The sequence below is a fragment of the Nelusetta ayraudi genome, unplaced genomic scaffold, assembly GCF_046127955.1.
Source record: "Nelusetta ayraudi isolate G7.1 ecotype Tasmania unplaced genomic scaffold, CSIRO-AGI_Nayr_v1 ptg000084l, whole genome shotgun sequence".
NCBI classification, from domain to species: domain Eukaryota; kingdom Metazoa; phylum Chordata; class Actinopteri; order Tetraodontiformes; family Monacanthidae; genus Nelusetta; species Nelusetta ayraudi.
Genome location: NW_027466134.1, coordinates 7889007 through 7912740, shown reverse-complemented (window position 1 = coordinate 7912740; position 23734 = coordinate 7889007). Strand labels below are relative to the sequence as shown.

At 49.4% G+C, this 23734-nt stretch overlaps 1 protein-coding gene across 8 annotated transcripts in view; it reads right to left on the bottom strand.

Annotated features, from left to right (window-relative positions):
* Positions 1-1448: 1448 nt before the first annotated feature.
* evi5b (ecotropic viral integration site 5b) overlaps positions 1449-23734 on the bottom strand; it is a 28789-nt gene continuing 6503 nt past the window's right edge. For 4 of the 8 annotated variants that reach the window (XM_076045119.1, XM_076045121.1, XM_076045117.1 and 1 more), the window contains 18 exons: positions 19285-19474; positions 16061-16285; positions 15850-15924; positions 15626-15751; positions 15396-15539; positions 14586-14675; positions 14273-14370; positions 12695-12755; positions 12385-12438; positions 11332-11364; positions 10363-10542; positions 9617-9748; positions 8756-8896; positions 8491-8649; positions 8058-8204; positions 7765-7860; positions 3716-3811; positions 1449-1809 (listed from right to left, as the gene is read on the bottom strand). In XM_076045119.1, coding sequence (XP_075901234.1) covers positions 1525-1809; positions 3716-3811; positions 7765-7860; positions 8058-8204; positions 8491-8649; positions 8756-8896; positions 9617-9748; positions 10363-10542; positions 11332-11364; positions 12385-12438; positions 12695-12755; positions 14273-14370; positions 14586-14675; positions 15396-15539; positions 15626-15751; positions 15850-15924; positions 16061-16285; positions 19285-19474 — 2332 coding nt within the window. In that variant the 3' untranslated portion in view covers positions 1449-1524. Of the gene's footprint in view, positions 1810-3715; positions 3812-7764; positions 7861-8057; positions 8205-8490; positions 8650-8755; positions 8897-9616; positions 9749-10362; positions 10543-11331; positions 11365-12384; positions 12439-12694; positions 12756-14272; positions 14371-14585; positions 14676-15395; positions 15540-15625; positions 15752-15849; positions 15925-16060; positions 16286-19284; positions 19475-21287; positions 21602-23490; positions 23698-23734 lie in introns of those variants that run through there. The other 4 variants (XM_076045123.1, XM_076045122.1, XM_076045120.1 and 1 more) reach the window with 4 other exon arrangements.

The window sequence follows — 23734 nt, the reverse complement described above, 5'->3', positions numbered from 1 at the left end:
CGCAGCGCTTCCTTTGGTAACACGTGGCTGAATGTGTTTACATATGGAGTGTACAACAGCCGTTACATCCCACATTAGAGTTTGTTTTGTTTTTTTTGTTTTTTTGTTTTTAACCAAGGACCGTGCGCTCGCTTGGTGCACAGTTTTCTATCAGACGCAGGCACTCAGTGTCTCGAATCCGCGACTGATTTACTTTGACACTTTTTAAAAAGGTCCCATGTTGTATTCTAGAAATGGGTCTCTTTGTCGGCGAACCCCTCACAAATGAGGAAAAGCCCATCTGTGAGTTCCTTTCGTCAGCTCCTTCTCGTCCAACAGATGGACGCGCTGGAGTGCACAATTTTGGAAAGTCAGCCCCTTGTGACGTCACAAAGGGCGGCGTCACCTCGCCGATATCTCTCCTCAGTCAGTGAACGCCACCTGGTTCCTCCCTCTGACTACAAAGGTCCAACAAAGCGTCAGTGTAGCACCTCGCTTAAAAACTAACTCGCGTTTTGGGTGGAGGCTGTAAACAGAGGGCTAAGTAAAATACAGAGCTCTCTGGAATTCACCAGAGCCTCTTTTTTTTTGTTGATGATGATGATGATTAATAGCGTGACATCGCTCCACCGCAATCCAAGCTGATAAACTAAAGATCTGATCTTGTAAATGGGACCTTTAAAAAACTGTTTCCGCCCCCTATGGGTTTTTTTTTTATCTTCTCTTGGTGCTGACGAAACACTGAAAACACAAAGCTGAGGGGGGGGAGAGAGGAAATCAGTTGTGCGTTTTCCTCTCGACAGGATTTCACCTCAGCGCTTCTCCACCTCCCACTACATAAACATCCGTCCCTTTTTTTTTTTCCATCTTAATTGTACAATGATAGCCTAAATATCAGATATGCAATAGATACATATGTTCAAGTTCAATTGGAAAACCACATAATACACATTTACATATCTACATGTATGCAGACGTGGCGGCGACTCAGTGGTCAGATGGAGAAAAAGGCATGTGGCTTGTGCTTAAGGCCAAAGAGTGTAGACACATACACACACACACGCACGCACGCACGCACGCACGCACGCACACTGTCCAGTCAACACTGTCCATATATATATACACTCACGCGCAGACACACAGTACCTGCTTAGTTTACTGCATGGTGAACAGTTAGTAGTAGTAACGGCATCAATGTGCTTGAAGGGTTTTTTTTTTTCTTCTTTTGTTCTCTATAAAATCCTTAAAAATTTAAAAACACGTCAGATAAAGTGTGTGATGCAGCATAAAAAAAAAGCTTTTATTACAAAGTCTCTTTTTCTTGTTGTGTTGGTGTGTGTGCGTCCAAGGATGAGGGGCCAGAATAGCGCCCCCTGGCCCCTGACTCACAGACACATTAATCCATACGTGTGATTCTGGAGATATGAACCGGCGCTGTTGCTGCCTCCTCCTCCTCCTCCTCGTCCACCTCTTCCTCTTCTTCCCTCAGAACCTCTGGAGCTCCTCGCAGTCCCGGCACCGACCTCCGGGGGCGGGGGGCGCCGTTCACACCGTGGTGGACTTATGGGCTGTGGCCGGCGGCACCGAGAGCCGCAGGGCCTCGTCGTCCTCCTCGTCCTCGTCCTCCTCGCTGCCGCTGACCCTCAGGTTGGGCCGCAGGCGGACGCGGCCGTCGCCGCTCGGCCGGGCGTCCAGCAGGGCGGCGTCCCGGGACCCCTCCTCGTCCGACGACTGGTAGGAGCCGTCAGCTCCCGCGTAGTGGTTGACAATGTGGATGCCGTCAAAGCTGGGCTGGCCGCTCAGGCCCCTCGGACCCTTCAGGCAGCAGATCTGTCAGAGAGAATTGCAACAAAAAAAAAATGTTGTTACCTGCTCAAATGAAGACGATGCCATTAAAAAATTCGACTCAACTCGACAACATCACTGGCACCAATGGAGGGAGACACTTTCCACAGGTCTAACACGCAGACAGAGGCAGGTGGGGGTGGGGGGTGGGGGTGGGGGGGTCACTCTGGCTCATGAATAATGACAGTTATGACTGCGATAGCTTTCGGTTTGTTTGTTGTGATAGTTAGCTTAAGGAAGTTAGCGATTGCATCAGCCCTGCATTGCGTTCCAACAACTGAGCGTTAAAACGATGAGACGTCTGACACACTCGGCGACGGTGACAGTGACTGGAAGCTACGTCGCAAACCTTCAATAGGGGCTCATGGGATGGAACCAGAAGTAGAGATGCGTTGTGCAGGGTTTCTCATTAGTTACCACAATGTTTTGCCGTCAGAGGGAAAAAAAAATATTCGTACTAATTTGGTGACACTATCATAGCGGCAGATCGCATTTTCTAGGAATCCTCACAGTGCGTGACGAAGCTTCAAACTGGAGGAGGAGGAGGAGGGCAGGATATCAGCGGTGATATCTGAGATATCTGAGTGAGCTGCTGCGCTGGGGTTTTTATATTTACTTTTATTTCACCTTTAGTCTAAATCTCTGTGGTTCAAAATTAGGGTTGTGTTCTTCGAAATACCAAGACGTTGGCTTCACCTCCGTGGCAGCTCGTAGCCTAGCGACATTAAACTCTTTGATTGATGAATTGTACTCAATACGATCAAATCAAGCAAGCACATCAAGATGACGCAGGGGTCCAGGATGAGACAGGCTTGGAAATTTTGTGGCTCATCTGCCGAAACTCACCTGGGTGCCTCTGTCGCCCGCAGACAGACATGTGGGAGGAGACCCAGTCAGAGACCAGTTGAGAGCGCGATACACACAATAAGCCACGACACAACGAGACTACATTGATTGACACCAGTCTAAATTTGGCAGCTGGCCTTCCTGTTGTCGCCAGTGGAAACTGACTGCATCGACACCTCGCAGCCAGTGAAGTCACAATTTCCAAACATCCGATGCAGATTTTTTTTTTTTTTTTTTTTTCCGAAGAAGTCAGACTGTGACAGCACCAACACTTCACAGGAATCTTAGAGACTTGAACCACTGGTCAGGTGAGAGGCTCAAAGATCCCCAGCGGCAGTCAGGTGTGTGAGCACTACCAGAGTGATGAGGCGGTCCATCAGTGCAAATAATACTGTAACGTTTGGAAATACAACATTAAAACCATGCTATCGATAAATAGATGAAGATAAAATGAGTCCAAACTATGAATAAAAACTACATCATAATCACAGCTTTACTTGTTTAGTCAAGTGTAAAAAAAACAAAAACAAAACAAAAACAATAGCAGCAGGTTTTAGCTTCTTAAAGCAAAGTATTTGACTCTTGGGTATGAAATCCAAGGATGTCACACTGCACTGAAAGACTGCAGGGAGATGAGAGAGAAGGTCCTGGTGGAATTTAATCACCAATATTCGGAATTTAAGAAGTAAAACAAATGTGAAACCTCGGCAACCGGACAATAAATCAATAAATAAATCGCACTACATCGACACTTTATCGCAAAGTTATCATCTCCTCAATGAAGTGTCCTGCCTGCTAGCGCAAACCTCTCAAGGCATCAAAACAACATCTTGAGTATGAGGTGTCTGCGTGACACAGGAAGTCTCTGGGTGTAGTTAACACTTGTCAAAGTCAAACCAGTTGAGGGAAGAAGTTGTGAAAATTGTGAAAAAGAGCCAGATCAAAGCCAAAGGTGAAAAAAAAATCAACAAGAATCAAATCTGGATCAGTGGTAAGACACAGAGCAGAACAGAAAAGAGCAGGGCCCGCTCTGCCCCCAGCTCACCTCGTGCTTCAGCTCGGTGATCTGGCTCTTGAGGTCGCGGATGTACTGGCTGGAGTCGGTGTGGTTGAGCTGGCCCTGGACCTTCCCTTCTTCTTTCTGTCCCAGGCAGAGAACAAGAGGTGGCAGATAAATAAGCTGGGCCAGAGAGGGAGAGGGAGGGGAGCCGCGTCCCGTGAACTGACCCCCAACAATCAACTTTTCAGTCCACTTGATGTCGATAGCTGGAGGGAAATCAACAGGTTTAGCACGAAGAGCTTTCATTTCTTCACTTTGTTGCAATGTTTTGGCATTTTCATTTTGTTGTGATCTGTGAAGCGCTTTGGGTTGCATATGAAAAGCGCTATATAAATAAAGTTTGAATTGAATTTGAACAGCATGCTAAGCTAATATTCCGATAGATGGAGACCAACATAGAACATTTGAACGTTTCTGTTCTGTACGTGCGGAGAAGTCCAAGCCAGTTCGACCATCGTTACTTGTCATTTGCAATGACTGATTGGACCGCTTCGACTTTATCTTGCTCGTTTCGCTCTTGGTACTGCACTCATGCTGCAATACCCTTGCGTAACGCTGCAGTTCTTTCGACAGTCATTTCTCTGGTTCAGCTGCTTGGTGGCCGCGGTCTGCATCGTGCTACTGGTGAACCACATCACCGAGCCGAAGCCACAGTCAGCGCGGCCAGGTTGAAAGCGTGACTAAGATCCTGCCGTTACTTCTGAAGCCCACCAGCCGCTGGTTGGACGTTCCCGCACTTAACAAGCTGGCGGTCGGACCATCGGAGCCTCCCAGGCCGGGAGATCTTGACGAGTGCAAAGGGCGATGGGAAGCTCGACCTCACTGTGACCGCAAATCAACAAGGGGACTTTTTGCTTTGAGGACCTTTGGTTGAAACGTCCGCGCGCCAACCTCCAGACCTTGTTATTCACCGAGACGTTATGAAGTGCACGAGGCCGTTGATCAGCACATGTTGTCCCTCCCACAGTCCGGCGGTTCTGGTCCCCGGAGGGCAGCCGGCATGTTTTTGCCACCTGCACTGGGTTGCAGGTCTGAAGGCGCCAGCAGAGGAGGGAGGCGTTGCTCTGCGTCCCCCCCCCCCGTCCCCCTTGCCCGCCCAGAGTGGCAGGTGTCCTCGCAGGGGGGAAGAACACCCATCATTTGCGTTTGGTTTCCTCTCCCGGGCCCCCCCACCCCCCGGGGGCTCCCGGCCCACCGCCAGCTTCGAGTTCAGTTACAACAGCCCGTGTGATGTTTACATCCCCAACTGGAGACATCTGCAGGCGTCAGTGACAAACAAACCTCAACCACCAGCAGCACTTCCTCCTCCCACCACCACCACCACCAAGGCCACCAGTTTGACCTTGGGGGGGGGGGGGGTCGACGAGGAACAAAACGACAGACGAACGGGGCAAGAGGCTGCAAGTCGCTGAAAAACGACTGGGTTAAATTTGGCGGCGGCGGCGGCGCCAACGGCCCCCTTCCTCCGCGACGCCGAGAGTCTGAACGAGTGAGATTATTCCAAGAACGTGTTGTTTTTGAGGTTTGCTGCAGCCGCCGTCCGTTGACGGCACTTCCTCGTGCTCAGCTGTGTGAATCTGCAGGTGCGAGTCTGTGGCTGCAGGCGCCAAACAGCCCTCGCCGTCTCCCGACTCGTCCGTTGGGGCTCCGTTTAGTTCCAACCGACGACCAGGCCCGCGAGGCCGAGGGCCCGCGAGGCCGAGGGACCGCGAGGCCGAGGGACCGCCAGGCCGAGGGCCCGCGAGGCCGAGGGCCCGCTGGGCCGAGGGACCGCTGGGCCGAGGGACCGCCGGGCCAAGGACTCCCGTTCCAAGACATGTTTTCAGAGCTTTTGTTTTTCACACCTCACACTTTGCAGACCGACGACCCTGAACCCGAAACATCTCCCCAAACCCCCAGAGTGCAGCGTGTTTAGCCCGCAGTTTGCAGCCCGCCGCTAAAATTGCAGCTCTGTCGCAGCGTCCGCACGTCCGGAAGGACGCGGAAAAAAATTGAATGCGTAATTTTAGTTTGCGTTGTTCTGAGAAGCGGTGCAAGTAAACAAATGAGCAGGTGGACTTTCCTTTTTAAGATTATTTGAAACACTTGAAGGTGATCTGCATTAGAATTGTAGCTCCTTGAATTATCGTAGTTTTTGCATTTCTCAAATGGAAAAAAAAAAAAAAAAAAAAACCCAAATGGAGGTACACGTCAGCGGCTCGAGCAAAACCCCGAACCCTCCACGCCAACACGACTCTCACCACAGCTGGGATTCAAGTTTTCAAGCCGGCACTGGAGGCGACTGGAGAGAGTAAAAGTGTCTTCAAAAGGCCAACGCGTTTAGTATAAATCTCTGAGCATGTCATAGAAACCTCAAAATAAACCATGCATGTCACCTCTGGTCGAGTTTCTGCTTCAAGAAGAGAAACCACTTCCTACCAGCTCAGTCAGAGTGGAGCTGCGGCCTCGCACGCAGCCCGAGACCCTGGTGGGGGGGGGGGAAGGAGCAGGAGGCGGAGTCCCACACGCCAGCATCCTTTCTAGATATCCGAGTTTCACCCACCAGGTTTTTCCACCTCTGCGTTTTTCGTTTTCACTCATCTTGAGTCAATCTCTGCAGGGTTTGGCCTCGGCGCTGCCCCCCCGCAGGGACCGAGCGGCGCCACCAGCACGCATCATTAACAGAAAACTTTCTTCTTCCCTCCCTTTGTCTTTCTTGTCACTGCTGCAGTTTCCACCCACCGCCTTTGTAGCAAGAAACCAAACCACAGACCAACATTGGCACACTGATTTCAGGGCGCGCACGCGCGCACACACACACACACACACACACACACACACACACACACACACACACACACACACACACACACACACTTTTCTATTCTATCTATTCTACACATTGTGAAGGTGATGCATGGAAATATCCATCTGTTCTGATTTTTTTTTTCATTCTTCCACTCCTGTGGTAACCTGACCTCAGAGCACGCTGTGAGATTGTGTGTGTGTGTGTGTGTGTGTGTGTGTGTGTGTGGGGGCTGTCATAAATTAGTCTTTCCGTCAAAGAACAAACGCACCTTCGCAGTTGTTAAAAGTCTTTGTTGAGGCTCGAGCCGAATTTAAAAATAGTTTTAGTTTGAAAATAAATATGACCGCAACAAAACAAATAACAAGATAATCAATACTGAAAAAGAAATGCATTTCTTTTTGACATTTCAGGATGGAAAGAAATTATAGAAATATATATATTCAATTATTCAACAATGCTTTTTAAAAAATAAATAAATAAATAAATAAATAAATAAAAAGTTGAAAAATACACAATTTCAAAATTACTGTGACTGGCTGTGTATATCCAATAACAGCATAGTCCATTGTCAAGTTCTGGGCACCAGGCCAAATAAACAAACAAACGACTTCATTACTGCTTTGATCTGCGATCAATCAGAACAGCCGAGTGTGAAAAACACCAGTATTTGTTTTAGTCACCCTTGTTGTGTGTAGCGTTACATTTGTTTGAGGGTAAACACAAGTTCTTCGCCATCATTTGGCTGTTCAGGCTGGTTCGCACACAAACTTTAGCCAACTTGCAGTTTTAGTTCCAGTGCCTGAATTTCTGAGCGTAAACCTTCGCAGTCTGATCTCCTCTCTGCTGAGCGAGTGACGAACGGCGGCGCTAGGTGCAACATTTTAGCAACACCAGTGTCTCCACGGCAACGTGAGCCGCCTCGTGTCACTCGTGTTCTGACTAATGAAAGAGTGATTGATAGCAGTCCTTCAGTGCCGGAGAAGATTTGGTGGCACGTTGGTGTTGTGGTTAGCACGCGGCGGTTAGCACACGGCGGTTAGCACACGGCGGTTAGCGCCGTTCAGACAGTGCCGGCGACAGAACGATGCAAAATTACGACTTGGGCCCGGACCGAACTGAAGGGAGCCCAAAAGAAAAATGAGCAAACCACCCCAAGTTTGTGCAGCGGAAGGGAGTTTTGGTGGCTTGGTTAGCGTGGTTTGCGTCGCACCTTGATGAAGCAGGGAGACCGAGTCGGGGACTTTACCTGAATCTCCAGCTCAGAGATCTGCTGCTGGAGCTCAGCCATAGCGGCGATGTTGTCGGCTTCCCGCAGCCTAACCGCCATCACCTCTTCTTTACTCTGCAGAGGGGAGGGGTGGGGGGTGGTGGGGGGGGAGAGACGTCTCAGATCAGAGTTGCTGCTGGGTGCTGCTGCTTTTCTTTTTGACTTAAAGAGGCCGGACAGGATCCGGTGCTATCGCTGAGGAGAACAGGTTGCTTCCGCCGCTCTTATCTGTCCACACAGGCTTCAGGGTTTACCGCAGAGCGGCTGTGTACCTTGCATTCAATCTCAGCTTGTCTCCTCTTGATCTCCTGCAGCTGCACATGCAGGTCCTTGTTCTGCGTCGTCAGCGTTTGCACGCTGTCCTGGAGGCATCGGGTCTCCTGCTCGGCCCGCCGCAGCTGGTTGCTGTGGATCTGGTTCTGTGAGAGCGGAGCGAGGCCATTGGGACAATGAGGAGGAGAAGCTACGTTTATTTATTTATTTATTTTTTTAACTGGAACAAACAGCAACAACTTATAAAAAAAACGTCGCAGTGAAAGGCTGCAGTCATGAAGTTTTCCGCAAAGACGACTGCTGCCCTCTGCAGGTCAGAGTGTGACATTCTGGAGCCTCAGTGTGACATTCTGGAGCCTCAGACAGCAGTCGTTTTTTTTTGTTTTTTTTTCCACCCACCACAGCACCAAAGAATTAACCAAGGGTTCGGACCTGCGTCTCCATCTCCAGCATCCTCTGCCTCGTCTCTCGCAGCTCCGCCTGGGCCTCGGCTTCGCGCAGCCTCACGCTCATCAGCTCGTCCTGCAGCTCGCTCAGCGTGTTCTTCCTGGAGCTGTCCTTCCAGCGGCCAGCAGTGCGAGCTAAGTGACGCTAAAATGAAAAAAAAAAAAGACAGAAAGAAGAAATGTCAGCCACCCTGTCGACACTTTTTAGAAAAAAATTGAAAGCAGAGTTTGGTGCAGAGTTTGGTGCCGACCTGCCAGTGGTCCTCCAGGTTGCGGACCTGCTGCCTCAGCTCTTTCAGGCCGGTCAGCGCCTCTGCTTCCCTCAGCTTCACCCCGATCAGCTCCTCTTGAAGACGGGCCACGTTGGTGTCGTCCGGTAGCGACGAGTTCCTCTGAAGACAAAGCAGCGCAGGACGGAGTCAAAATCAGGAACAATCGCAACTAAAGTGACATAATGTGGCAAAGGCGCATCACAACTGCTGACGTTTGCACTTTCCAATTCAAAATGCTGCCACGCGTTGGATTTATAAACTCACTGGAGCATTAGCATTAGGTGGCAAGGTCCAGTGTGTAAAATCTGGCTTGATTTGTGATTATTAGCATGGCAAAAGCTTAGGTTGGGGCGATGGCTTGCTGCCTTCAAATAAATGCAACAAAGAAAAATGTGGACGAGGTTGGGAGCACAGGCCACTGTAGTTCACTGGAGGGGAAGGGGAGAGTGAAAGACGCTGCAATTTAAAATGCAACCACATGATGTCACTGTTTCTCCTTCGAAATCTCCAAATATTATTCACTTACCCTTTAAGGAAGCTGGCCTGACACTGGCCTAAATATGAAAAGCATTGTCAGGGAGGCTTCCTTAAAATGTTTTTACACAGTGGACCTTTAACTTCCTAACCAAGACATTTCAAAGGAAGATGAGCTTGCTTGAGCAGATGTTTAAGTGGAACGTCTTTGCTTCGCCGCAGCTCTAAATAGCAACACTTTGAACGTGTTGCGGCCGCAATAGCGCGGAACGATGGCATCACTTCCTTGATGATTCCTCAGAACGGCGGGTTCCACAGTAACCTGTGGCGTTGTGTAGGGGCTACTGGAGACACGCAGACACCCACCTTCTCCATGTCCAGGATCTTGTCTTGCATCTCCTTGAGGGCACACTGAGACTCGGCCTCCTTCAGACGGGCCTGCACCAGCTCCCTCTCCAGCTGCAGCATCGACTCCTCCGAGTACCGCGGCGCCCCCTTCTGTGGGGAGGACACGGGCCGGATCAAAATTGAGGCTTTTCGACCCTCCATAGCTCCACTTTATCAGACACCCTGTTGAATACCCTTTCAGACTTGCTAGTCTGTATGTCACCCTTCTCTGATGCCTCCGCTGGTCTTTTTTTGATATTAATAATTGAGGACCATTCGTCAACGTTACGATCTGGAACCCAACCATCAATAATTGACGCGGTCCAGTCAAAAGCACCACCAACGCCTCCAGGACCGGGCCGTCGCGTTGGGAGAGGATCGATGCTCGATGCTAATTTGTGCAAAGCTTTCTCGGGATGCACCAGACAGTGAATTGGCAGCCCGACTTTGTGGGACGCTGTGCCCCAGTTTGGATCCGTGCATGTATAAAGAGAAATTTACCCATTTACCCAAAGCCATCATCAGGCTTGCAAATACCCTGCACTGACAGTGCTGAGCTTCTGTTGCTAGGTGATAAAGACCATCTGAGACATCTGAGCCTCCGTCAAACGCATGGTTTGACTGTGGTTGAACCGCCGCGACCCCTGAACCGGTCGAGGTCAACCTGGGGAACCCGTCGGTCTCTGAGTCACCCAGCCAGCGGGAGACGCTGCGGCCCTCCTTACCGCTTGTGGCTGCTGCTGCTGCTGCTGCGGCTGCGGCTGCGGCTGCGGCTGTAGCTGCCTGATGGCGTTGTTGGCCTGCTCCAGCTGAGCAGCAAACTCCTCGCTCTGCTGTTTGACCGTGGCCAGCTCCCGTTTGACCAGGTAGTTCTCCTCAGCCTCCTGAGCCCGAGTCACTTGTCCCTTTGGACATAACCAGCCGAGGAGGATCGCAGTGAGCATGACAACAAAGTGAGAAGGAGGAGGGGGCGGAGTCTCTTTTGGGGCGAATCACACACGTGAGGACAGGGGGAGGGGGGGAGAGGGGGTGTGGACATGCATGTTGTTTCAGTTGGCAATAATTGCCTCTAGACTGTTAGCCTCCTGCAGCATGATTCACTGCTTCCATGCACTTTCAATAAAAATGTTACCATTCTGACACGAGTCAAAGGTCCCATGTTCTGCAAAAATCCCAGCGCTGACTTTGTTTGCTTTCTACACTTTTCATAAAGTGGGGACCTAAAATATGCAGTCCTGGGAAACAAGCCCTTTGTGACCTCACAGAGGGCAGCGACAAACGTCCCAGGTCTTTGACGACCTTCCTACCCACAATCCCTCCATCCAGCTGTTGGCTCCTCCCTCTAACGCCACCTTGGTTTTGCTCCATTTCAAGCATGCGCGGAAGGTCCAACAAAGCATCGGTTTTAGTAGGCGGCTACAAACAGAGGGCTAAACGTTCAGTTCTGTTTTGAAGCATCGTATGACACTGCTTCATTATAGTCTGGGATGACCCATTACAGGTCTGGGAAATTAGCAGAATATGGGCCTTGCAAAGTTACTCATTTAGAGAATGACTCGGGTGTCCACCAGGTTTTGTATCCTAACGGTCATTGTGCTAACGTCAAGCATGCGACGCTACAGAGTGAGACAAGAGACAGGCAGAGGGGGGGAAGGTGCGACATAACGAGACGGGAGAAAATAAGGTGAAAATACCTGGATCAATCTATCTGCCAAGGAAGCACTTTCCTACAAAAACAGAGATACCAACAAAGACAGCAGAGACAGACAGACAGACAGACAGACAAACCAGAGGACAGTTTAAAGCACACAAAAGAATAACAGTTTGGGGTTTTTTTGTAAAGAAAAGAAATGCAATGTTCATTTCCCGTCCAGGAAGACCCTTGTTTGCAGGCAGTGGGGTGATTCAGGGGGGTTCCGGTGGGGCCAGAAGGGAGGGGGTGGGGGGGTCAGAAAAGGAACATTGCATGCAGGCGAGGTGAAGAGGTGCAAACAAGTGGGTGTCGAGAAAAAGAATAAAATTAGCCAGTGCTGAGAAACACAGCGAGGAGTTTCAGACAGGAAGGCGCCAGCCCGCGGCGGCTCTGGTGTGATGCGAGGTGGGAGTGTGTTAGTGCGCCGCCTGCCGTCCGACTAAACAGCGGCTGGAGTTACCAGATCCTGGGGATCTGAGACGCACGAGCGGCGGCGCCGTTGGCCGTCAGCAGGGCGTCTGTGCGTACCGCATGCAGACACACAGGGTGCACGGTGATACGGACAGCATGCAGCAGCAGATGCAGCAGCGGTGGCGGCGGCAGGCGGCGGCGCTTCGTATCGGGCAGCCACTGTGTGTCACATTCCATCCAGTCTTCCGACAGTTAGTGGAGTCAGGGGGACGATCGCGACGGGAAGCTACTGGAGCCGCGCGGCAGCCTCGCGTCCCAGCGCGGGGGGCTCCGGTTACCGACACGCACGTTATCTCGCATCGGATAACGCAGGCAGGGCGACGGCCAGTCAGCCGGCCAGTCAGTCAGTGAGGCAGGCAGGCAGGCAGGCAGGCAAGGAAGAGTTTGGTCGTGTGACTGGATGACTTTCAGCCGACAGTTGAGTCCAGTTAGTGAAAGACGAGACTCCATGGGGAGCACAGGCAGCGCCGCCGTGGGTTAATGCCATGGTGGGTGATGCATCAGGTCTGTGCGTGTCTGTGTGTGTGTGTGTGTGTGTGTGTGCGCGTGCATGCGTGTGCGTGTGTGTGCAGCGCACACTCACTTTCTCCAGAGTGTCGATCCGCTGTTTCAGAAGCCTGTTCTCGGTTCGCAGCCGCTGAAAACATCAACAGAGGGCGCCGTCAGCCACTCGAGCAGCTGAAGGACTCGGTCAGACTCTCAGCGCTGCTCCTCCTCCCCCTCCTCCTCCTCCTCCTCCTCCTCCTCCTCTTCCTCTTCCTCCTCCTCCGACTCCTCCTCCTACTCCTCCCCCTCCCCCTCCTCCTCCTCATCCTCCTCCTCTTCCTCATCCTCATCCTACTCTTCCTACCTTTATCTCCACCTGCTCCTCATCCTCATCCTACTCCTCCTACCTTTATCTCCACCTGCTCCTCCATCTCCTTAGTCTTGATTGTAGTGTATTCTTTCTCCAACCTGCGACCAGATAAATGTGCGTGTATGAAACATGTATCTTTATTTGACAATAGTCTGTCTTTACAGATTTGTAGAGGGAAAAGCGATGCGTTTAAAAGAAAATATACATCTGTGAACTACCAGGATATGGTAATCAATATAGGGATGTTGATTACAATATCCCTGTTATCAATTCATGCCAATTTAGCACTTTTTTTTTTTTTTTTTTAGATTGTGATCTGCCGATAATGCGTTCAAAATCCCCGATCCGATCTTGAAATATATCAATAACATTACACATTTATAGTCCGCAATGTATAAATAAGAGTAGCGTTTCTGCCCTCTTCCATCACTGCCGTGCTCCGAACAGACGTGACGTCGAAGGTCTCCACATTCGTAAAGAAAACAACTATGTCGGCCGTGTGGCTATTCTACGAGTTGGAAGACGAATGCAGACCCGCAGCGAAATGCAAAGTCTGCAGGCTAATGGTTTCACGTGGTGGCAGCAACAGAGCTTCCTATAAAACAACTCATTTAACTGGGCATCTCAAGAAACAGGAAGCAGAAGATGAGGAATACAGCGCTGCTACCGAATGAAAAGCAGGTTGAAGCAGCGGACGCTGCTCGCCAGTTTAAGAAAAGACAAGTTAGCTGTGTTAGCCGTGAGCTGCTACACTGATTTAAGTTTATTTGCTTCGGTGGTTTACTGTCACTGGAGTTACTGATTCATTTTATTCAAGAGTGCAGTCATCACCAATCTCTGAAGACACTTTGAATATTAATGCAATTACTTGATTTTACATATTTTTTTATTTTATTTATATATGGCGCTAGTCTTTTTTTTACTGAGCAGAGTGTTAAACTTGAGCTGCTACACTGTTTACAAGTTTGTTTTCTATCAGTGGTTTACTGTAACTCAAGTTACTGATTCAGTGAAGCTTACATTATCTTTACAATCTCTACATTGTATTTACTGAGCAAAGAGTGAAGTCCTCACCAAGCTCCGAATGCACTTTGAAAATGAATGTACTTACTTTATAAGCACAATTTTACATCATTATTTTTGATTTCATGTCTATGTTTTATATAGTGTGCTGACTGTGTTCTTCACCTGGTAAAATACACAAAAGGGTGAGGAAAAGCAAAGCATGGATTGACCACTGAAGCAAACAATCCAATTTATTTTGCAAGAGAAACGTCTGAATCCAATGGATTCAGTTCATTCAAGGTAAGAAAAAAGATTGGATTGGGGGGGGGGGGGGGGGGGGGAATCGGGATCGGCAATTACTCATCGTTAAAAAAATCGGGATCGGACTGGGACTAAAAAAAATGTGATCGGGAACATCCCTCAATCAGAACAGTGAAAAGCCATTCAATGAATCGATTTATTCAGCGATGAGAGCTGCCATCCAAAAAAAGATTTTCAGAAAATGACCCATAAGTACATTCCAGAATTACAGAATGTTGTGATTGGAAGAAGTGTGTGTGTGTGTGTGTGTGTGTGTGTGTGTGACAGTGCAGTTGAGGGCTGTGCCTACTTTTTCATCTTCTTGCCGTTGTATTTAACCTGATAAGCTGCCTGGATGACTTTGTCCGGCCCGCTGTCCAGCTGGTGCGGGATGACCTTCTGAAAGTGCTGCAGGAAAGAACAAGGCGATAAATGCCTCAAGGCCAGAGAAGCTCTTTACTTTCTCCCTGCAACCAGACACTCGGCTGCTCCCCCGACCTCAGAGCCACGTTGTCAGACGTCAGCGTTGGCGTTATGTGGGAGTTAGTTCTGTTTTTTTTTGCGCCCTGAGGAGGCGGGTGGAGGGGAGTGGGGGGATTCTGCATACTTTACACCAGGTTCACCTGTAACATTCCCTCCATGTCAAGCTGGACGAGTTCAGTCTGGTTCATCTGAAGGATGGCCAGTCCGACCCGGAACACGATCTCCAGGCCCTGGGAGGAAAAGAGAAATGGCAGAGGTGGCTCAGCGGCCCGACTTCGATCTCAGAGCGCCAAGTTCCTCAAAGAGAAAACAAAGAAATGCAAATAAAGGAAGTTTCCACCGAGTGGCCGGGGCAGATAAATGCTGCGGGTAGATACTGGGTGGCAGCAGAAGCGCTGGAGCATAGCAGAAGTCAAAGGTCTCTGACTGGAAACGTGACACGTTGTCACGGTGACCTTAAAAAGTAGACGTCTGTGTTTGGGTTTGTGGTATTTTTGTGTGTTTTTTAAACTGGTGGAAAAGTGAATCAGAATCAGAAACATTCTGTTGGTTGTCACACCAGTTTGCCACATCGCAAGGAAACGTGTTTCCAACATTTCTCGGCCAATTATTTTCTTAAACAATGCGTTTGACTTCTTATCCCATCTTGCAGTTTGTCTTTTCTCCACCAGGTGGCGGTAAGGCACAGCCTTTCCGTGACAAATCATCTGTTTTTTCCATGAAATGCCTTTCATCGAAGCAGTGGGAGAAACATAATTACTGTTTACATGTATTGTAGAATTCGCGTCTTCACCGTTTCGCCAAACTGAAAGCGAGAACGTCGGCGGGAGCGCCGTTCAGACGGTCAAAGACTCCGCAGCCTTTGGAGGATTCCTCTGACAAAACAAACACAGCTGCGTCGCAGACTAAACACGCGGAATCAGAGCCGGCGCTCATCCGGTTATTCTCACCTCGCACATGAAGATGTCGAAGATCCTGGTGGCGACGGTCAGGGGGAAAGAGGTGAGGAAGATGGTGAGGAACCAGGAGGAGGCGTACATGGAGGTGTGGAAGCTCTGGGCCTGGAAGTGTATGTGCAGCTCCGGGAGCTGCTCCTGCGAGGCAGACGGGAAGGAAAGACAAAGAAGATGACGGAGACAGCGTCGCCTAACCGTCGTCGCTGATCTCCGGTTCTCCTTACCTGGATCATGGACTCAAACTGGTACATGCAGAGTCCCAGCTCGGCCATACTGGGCTTGAAGAGCTCTCGCAGCCTGTAGTCCTGCATCAGCTTGACGAACACGCAGAAGGCCTCCTCCTCCGGCATCTGCGGCGAGGACATGGGTGACGTCAGACCCTGAGGTCACCCTGTGGCGCTTTGGGTTTGGGGTTTTGGCAGCGAGTCTGGACGGAGCCGCTCATTACCTGCATGAGCAGCAGTCCCACGATGAAGGCGCTCCCTTGGCAGTAGCCCACCTCGCGGTCCACCAGAGAGTAGGCCTGAGGTGACGGGAGGAGGGGGTGGGATGAGCGTCAGCGTCTGCGCGAAACCTCCCAATTACGGCGTCTGCGGCCGACGGCTAAACCCCCGTCCATCTGCTGCGCCACGCACAAAAAAACCCAACGAGCACCTGACCTTCATGACGTTGAAGAGCACCTCCTGGCCCAGGCTGTCCTTCTCCTTGAAGAACTCGTGCTCGGGGTAGGTGCGGGCGATGTCCCGGCGAATCAGCTTCTCGCACGGCGACGTCATCTTCAGCAGCTCCGAGTACTGGTCCTTGATGGGCATGTTCTGGGCGTTGCACAGCAGCTGCCACACGATGGCCCGGAAGTGGTGAGGGATCCCCAGTCGGACCAGTTCCTGTGGGAGGAGGAGCCAAGGGAGCCGATCAGATCAGATGCAGTGACTTTTTATTTTTTTTTTTTTTTTTTACACAACCGTGTACAGCTCCTTTAGCTAGCTAGCTAAAGGAGCTGTAGCTAGACAGACAGACAGACAGACAGATAAATAGAATTACAGTTAGTTTAACAAGGCATCTCTTATTGACAGGTTCTCCATCTCTAGACGGGATGTTGCTAGCCAAGGGTAACGTCTCAGCATTTTCACACAGTTGACGTGTCAGATGTAACATTTGTACATGCATTATACATTAAACTAAACAGTAACTATAATAATATGCATCGACCGAAAAGGTGTAGGCTGAAGCCTTTGCATATTTTGCCCACCCTTCTTACATTAATAAGAAGAAAAACAAGGTGGAAAACAAATAAGATAAATAATCGTAATAATGATAAATATAATTTGTAATATCAACGGTAACACAACAACAACAACAACAACAATAGTAGTACTACTAAAAATAGTACTTATGTTCAGAATTTTGTTGTGTATTTACTAATGATATTACTTTTATAAGTTTTACTCTTATACTTCTTTTGTTTGACCTTAGTCCTTAGTGACCAACTCTGATCACAGAGAAAACATGAGGGGGGATTTAATTATCAATACAGCTCGAAAGGCGATTGTGCAAAGGGAACCGATCAGACTTCGCTAGTTGCCGCTAGCTGAGCCAAATGATCTTTTGCTGCAGGGCTCGCAGTCACATGCAGTATTTTTTTTCCTCTCCTCAATTTCTCCTCTGTTATCTATAACCAACAGCAGCTGTGTCTTTGCAAAGAAAAAAAAAGAAAAAAAAGGGGGAAGCCGACTGGTTGCGTAATGCCGAGATCGCGGGCTGGAAACGCTTGGGGTTAGAGCTCGGCAAGAAGGACGAGCGAAGACGTCAAAGAGTTGAAAACCTCAGCGATCCGGCCGCCTCGCAGTGCGAAGGCCACTGCTGACACAATCGCATTAAGCAATTTCCTGCGCTGCCAGGGAACACTTGTCCTTCCTGCCCTGTGTGTGTGCGTGTGTGTGTGTGTGTGTGTGTGTGTGTGTGTGTTCCTCCGGCCAGTCCAGGCTGCATCTGGAGCAGACGTCCACCCGCAGCAGCTCTCGGCAGCGGAGGCGCTCGCGGCCTCCCCTGCAACACGACGACAAACTGATCTTTGTGTCGGAACAATGCAGCGTCTCATCCCTGAGAAAAAGCTGCTTTCTAAACTCCCTGACGCTGCTCCTGCCGGCGGCGCTGGCGGTGTCGGGCTCCGACACGGACGCGGTGTGGACCAGCTGCGCTTTCTTTCCAATGTTTGAGTGGAGTTGAAGTGAGGGTGATATTCTCACACGACGGTGCCATTTAACTCGTATGTATTTTGGCGGCAGCAGGTTCACATCCCAGAAACAAATCGGGGCTTTGTTTTGGGGTTTTTTTTGGGGGGGGGGGGGGATTTTGCTGATGCCAACAGAGACGCGCAGTAGCGTGTGTGTGCGCGTGTGTGTGTGTGTGTGTGTGTCTGCAGAGGGAAGAAAACATGCCATTTGTGAAGGCCTCAGCAGTTATGATTAATATCTGAGACTGCTGTCGTTAGAACTTCTGTGAAATGATGAAGTAACAGCAGGGGAACGCTCAGCACACTTCCCCATTCAGCGGTGAGGAGACGAAGAGATGGGCAGGGATGCCACCGCGCTCCAGGCCTGCACCAAATATCCACTTTAACCCGACAGGCCGGCCCTCAACCTGCTTTGATACGTTTATTAAGAAGAAAAAAAAAAAAGTGACCGGACAGAATTCCTCCAGTCCTCCAGGATTGGACTTAATTTGGTGAGTAGAATAATAATAAAAAAAAAAAATAAAAAAAAATCACCTCGCTGAGTCACTGCCATCAGTTATTTTCTTGTCATCAGCATCTAATAGATAAGAACAACAAGCTGCACTTCCTATTTCCACAAAGCAACCACTTCATACAACTGTCTCCCGGTTGTGTGCACTTTAAAAACAAAAGTGCGATTGACAGCGACTGTGCACAGGGTTATCACGAGTACCCCCCCCCCCCCCCCCCAATCCCCCTCATTCCCAAACCACCCCCCCACACCCACCAATCCTCCCCCAAGAGTAAAAGTGCTTGGCATGTCATGAGCTAAAATAACAAGTTCAATGACAACACTTTGGGGTCAGCTGGGACAAAGATAGCGTTTGTCATGGCGGTGGCAGGGAGTCGACACGCTGGAAGCGACGGGACCGTTTTAGAAGTCGGGGGCCGTCGAGCTGCAGCGAAGGCCAGCGAGGATTCGGCCCAGAGGCTCGAAAACGATTCGGGGTGCACGGCGTCTGCAGAGACAGGACGGCACCTCTGCTGCGAGTCAGCTATGAAAACAGCTGCTTCTGCTTTCATAAAGCCATATTGAAAAGGACCAAGGAGATGTTTTTGTTGTTTGACTCCGTTCATCTTCATTCTAGATGAGTTTCATTTTATTTATAAATGATTTACTTTGCTTCTATTTTTTTTCCAATATTATTATATTAAACAGTGACTCCAAACCCATACTAGTGGTGAAAATGTATTGATAGAAAATTAATATACACTTAAAAATAAAAAAAACTTGAAACTACAGAAAATATTTATCTAGTCTATTTTGAATGACAACTGGCTTTCAGAATAAAAGTTGCATTTTACACCACAATAGGTCATTAAAAAGAGAAGTTGACATCCATGTTTTTATCTACAGTCACTAAGCCACTTGAAACAAAAGCTAGTGACCAAAAACTGTTCAATCCAATGACGGGAATAAGATGAGCTGTTTTTTTCTGACTCTGTGTTTAGAGTTTAAACACATAATCAGAAAAAAAGAGCTCTTCTTGACGTGACGTGAACACAGCAAACACAACGGTTTAAACTTTAAAGCATTGTGTTTGCTGTGTTCACGTCACCCAGAGCTCCGCCAGCTCCTCCAGCTCCGACCCCACCGCTGCCGTCCCCTACCTTGAGCTGCTTCTCCTTCTTCTTGCGCACATCCTCCCACTCGTTGACGATGCGTCCCCACAGGATCCACGAGTCCTCCTCCAGGTGGGAGAGGTTGGAGGAGGCCGAGGAGCTGGACACCAGCGAGGAGCCGCTGTTCCTCCTGGAGCCGTTCATGGAGCGCAGCGACTTGCTGTCCGTCTCCAGGAGCCTGAGTGCCGGGGGCGAGAGAGAGAGAGCCGGGTCAAACTCAGTGCACTCACCGAAACACAAGCTGCGTTTCCATTGCCCCGAGAACTGCGCCAAACCTAAATATCGCAATAAAAAAAACGGTAACGGAAACACCTCAACTTTGAAAAACCTCTCAACTATCGCTGAAAGGTTTTTAGGCTCTCATGCGTTGGTTTTTCAGATGTGTCGATATAGAGTTACTGTATATCGCAAAAGTGTCACTTGCTTCGCATCTACACGTCACCGGACGTGACGTACGTGGTCACGTGACCAGTTCACGTCACGTGAAAATGTTGTTTGGACGGAGGAGAAGACGGAATATTGAAGCAATCAAAGCTAAAAAAAAATATCATTCTTGACGGTAAACAAACGCAAACAAACAAAAGCAAACGTAATAGAACTACGACTTGTGTGCTTGACACCAAGCACAATTGTACTTTGTCAAAATTTGAGAAATATCACTTTTATTTTGCGAAAAAACTGTCATGGAAACGCAGCCAGTGAGAACTAGTTGTGTGTCGGGAGGATCTGCACTTTGTAAGGCAGCACTTTTAATGACCCAAAGGGTTTTATTTACCATTCATTCTACTGCAAACTGGCCATGACAAAAAAAAAACAAGGCGGTTGTACTTTTGTGTTATTTGTCTCAACATTCAGAGACTGCAGAGGTATCGGTCTCATTTGTGACATCACAAAGAGCCGAGGTCCACATAAATAAATAAATAAAGCAGAGCAAACAAAGGCGTGAAGGCCGGGCAGTTCATGTCCCTGACACCGACAGGACAGAGAAATGAAAGCTTCATATGGGAACTTGAACAACTCGTATTCAACATGTCATCCACACACAAGCAGCGGGTGAGGCGACTCGGCTCCAGCAGGTAAATCCTCCGGTGTGTCGTTCCGATCGGATTGTCACCTAGCGGCGGCGACAATCCGAGTGTCCCGGCCGAGTTCCGGCGCCGGGAACACAGAACACAACAAACGCACAAAGGCTCAGACACTCGATCTCGGAAAAAAAAAAAAAAAGCAGAGGCCTTTTCACCGCAGCCTGTGACGTGACGGAGGGTGAGCCCGGCACGGCTAGGGTTACAGCCAAATTTGGGTCGGGTGGGAGGGCCAGAGAGAGAGAGAGAGAGAGCAGGGGGGCGGGGGGTGCAAAAAGAAAAGACAAAAAACACAGCCTCTCCACCTCTGGTGCAGATAATCCGTTGCAGACTCACCAGATGCATTCGTGATGAGGATTCCAAGGGGGAGACACACAAACACGCACGCACACGCACACGCACACACACACACCTGTTATCAGTGCCGCTTGGAATTCAAGAGCGTCAGATTGAGATCTCGACCCGCTTCAGTGAAAGCGCCGGCGTCCGCCCAGCAGCTAGATGAATCACATCCGGAGCGGAGACGACACCTCGCGGCTTCAGGAGAAAATGAATGCGGAACATTTCAGGCAGTGAAACTGTCACCGGCGCAGCAGAAGTAGGCCGCCACCGAAAAACATACGCCCGCCTCGCTAATAATTGACCAGCAGTCAAACACCAGTCTGAGGTTCACCGGCGCAGAAATGACCAGCGACAACTTGCGGGGATTTAATTTTTGTTGTTTTTCCCAGCAATATTTGCCGGTGACTTATTGAGCGAATACGCCACGCGAAACGACTCAACGCCGCCACAAAAGGAGCCGAGCGAGAGGCTTTTTACCCTCTTCGGTCGAAACCGTTTCCAAGGCTTTTTGGGTCGCCTTGCAGTCGAGCTACCGCTGAGATTGACAAAACGCACGTGCAGCCTTACCAAGATAAACTCATGCCGAACTCTTCGGGTCTTCCGGGGCCTTTGAGGAATTCTGAGCCGATGGCATGTCGCAACCGATGCGCAGGTCGTCAGCGACGGGCGTCCGCGGACTTCGGAGTGTGTGTCTGTGTGTGTGAGGCTCCCGGGCCAACGCTTGAGCCGTTTTTATCTGCGCTGGAGGGTACAAAGGCCTCGCCAAACACACAGAAAACACTGGCGGAGGGCAGCGGGCGCACTGCAGCAAACTCATGAATACCAATGCGGGAACTCCCGACGTTGCGGCTCACTTGTAAACAAAAACGGGGAGGTGTGTGTGTGTGTGTGTGTGTGTGCGCGCGAGCGATCGGCGCGTATACACACAGGCGCAGCGGAAACAAGCAGGCGGCTGTGCGTTAGCGGGTGGTTGGCGTGTGTTGTTACAGCAGGATGAACCGTGACCCCCCATGGTGGACGTCTGCCCAGAGCTCCATAAAAGACAGAAGGAGATCAAAATGTTCCCCTGACATCACACCAAGCTGCGGTGAATTCTAGCGCAGCCCCGAATCCCGAGGAGGCGTGGCCTCGCCCTCCGACACCGAGCGCCTTCCAGGCCGACGCGTCTTCCATTACGAAAACCCCGCGATTGCTTATTGTTGGGTCTGTTTGTCACCGCTCGCAAGGACAACGCAGCTGCGGGATGCGGGACAGGACTGCGAGGATGAGGATTCTCTGCCAAGACCAAAGTCTTCGTCGTCGCCAATTTGACAGCGTTATGGCGACGACAGAGCCTTGGAGCTGCCGTGGACACGGGACGGTTTTCAGAGGACGAGCGTTGCAGGTTTTCATTTCGACCTTTGGGAGCATTTTGGTTTCCCCTCGTCAAGGAATGAATGGATGCACCAAGACTGTGCAAATAATCAGCGGTGTTGGTTTTACTCAATGAAAGTAATCCAACCACTGGTCACTGATTACTCCTTAAAAAGTAATCTGATTACTTCTTTAGCCACTTTGTTTCATAAGTAATCAATTACTAATTACTGTAGTTAAACACGATAAAGCAACAGTTAAGAAGGTCTCGTTTCCTGCACACGACGCACAACGAACCACGATGTTCCTTCATTGAGACGAGATGAACTCAGAATAATGTTCGTATTTCCAGCTATCAAACGCAATCGCCTGGCTTGTTTTGGTGCTTCGTCGCATATCGGTGACGTTCAATGCACGGCTGCATCGTCAATCTGCGACATCGTTGTTTTGGGTTGTTTTTCTAAATTTCAGACATTTTGTGGACGATAAGACATTTTCAGCTTGCACACTATTTCGGAAAAGTAATGGAATTGTTACTTGATAAAGTAATTGTGATATAATTACCAGTTTTGCCACAGTAATCCCGTTACACTACTTTAAAAAGTAGTTTAATTACAGTAGTGGATTACTTAGATTACTCGCTAACACTGCAAATAATACAGTCACTGTCAGTCACTTTATAAATAAAGTGAGTGACCGACTTCAATACACAGTGCACACAGTGTGTAACGTTTAAAGGTCACTTGTTTCACGGACGTCATCTGAACTTGCCTTCTCCTGTATGCGGCAATGAATATCTTCCAGCGAACGGAGGTGTGGTTCAATTAATTTATGGTTGTGTATTTATCATGGTGACATGGTTACGTCCTTGTCACTGCAGAATGAAGGCCAGAAACGCCCGCCCCCCCCCCCTCCCACCCCTTGCATGTTGCGTGTTGTTTTTTCCCCAGCAGGATAAACTCTTTAAAGACAACAACAGTGGCCTGCAGGGAAACTGCAGCAGACTGTCGACTCGGCACACATCTGCTCCCAGACGCTGTTAAGCCATTGATTGAGACTGTCTGATGAGCCAGTGAGCCAATCATCACACACACACACACACACACACACACACACACACACACACACACACACACACACACACACACACACACACACACACACACACACACACACAAAATATCTTGTTTTTACTTTCTTACTCTGCAAATAGTTCATTTTATTCCTTTCTTTCTTGATTAATGTGGCATTATGTGGCATTAATAAAGGCATTCTATTGTATTCTTTTCTTTTCCACACACACACACACACACACACACACACACACACACACACACACACACACACACACACACACACACACACACACACACAGTCAGTTAGAGTCCACACACTCACTCCTGAAGTGCAGGAATACCTTCATCCACAGCGAACAAGGTCAGACAGCCTTGAAGAATCTCCGGATTCTTCCGGAGATTCTTTTCTTTTTTTTTCCAGAGCAGCTTTTTTTTAAAAAGCAGACTTTGAGGTTTCTGCTAATCCAACATGTTTGCACGTTCCAGTGGGCGTGTTGTGACCTGCTAGACGTCACTCTCCCACCCGTCCACGGGGGGTGGGGGTGGAGGGGTGAGGTGGGAATGGGTTGGGTTGGTGAATCAAAG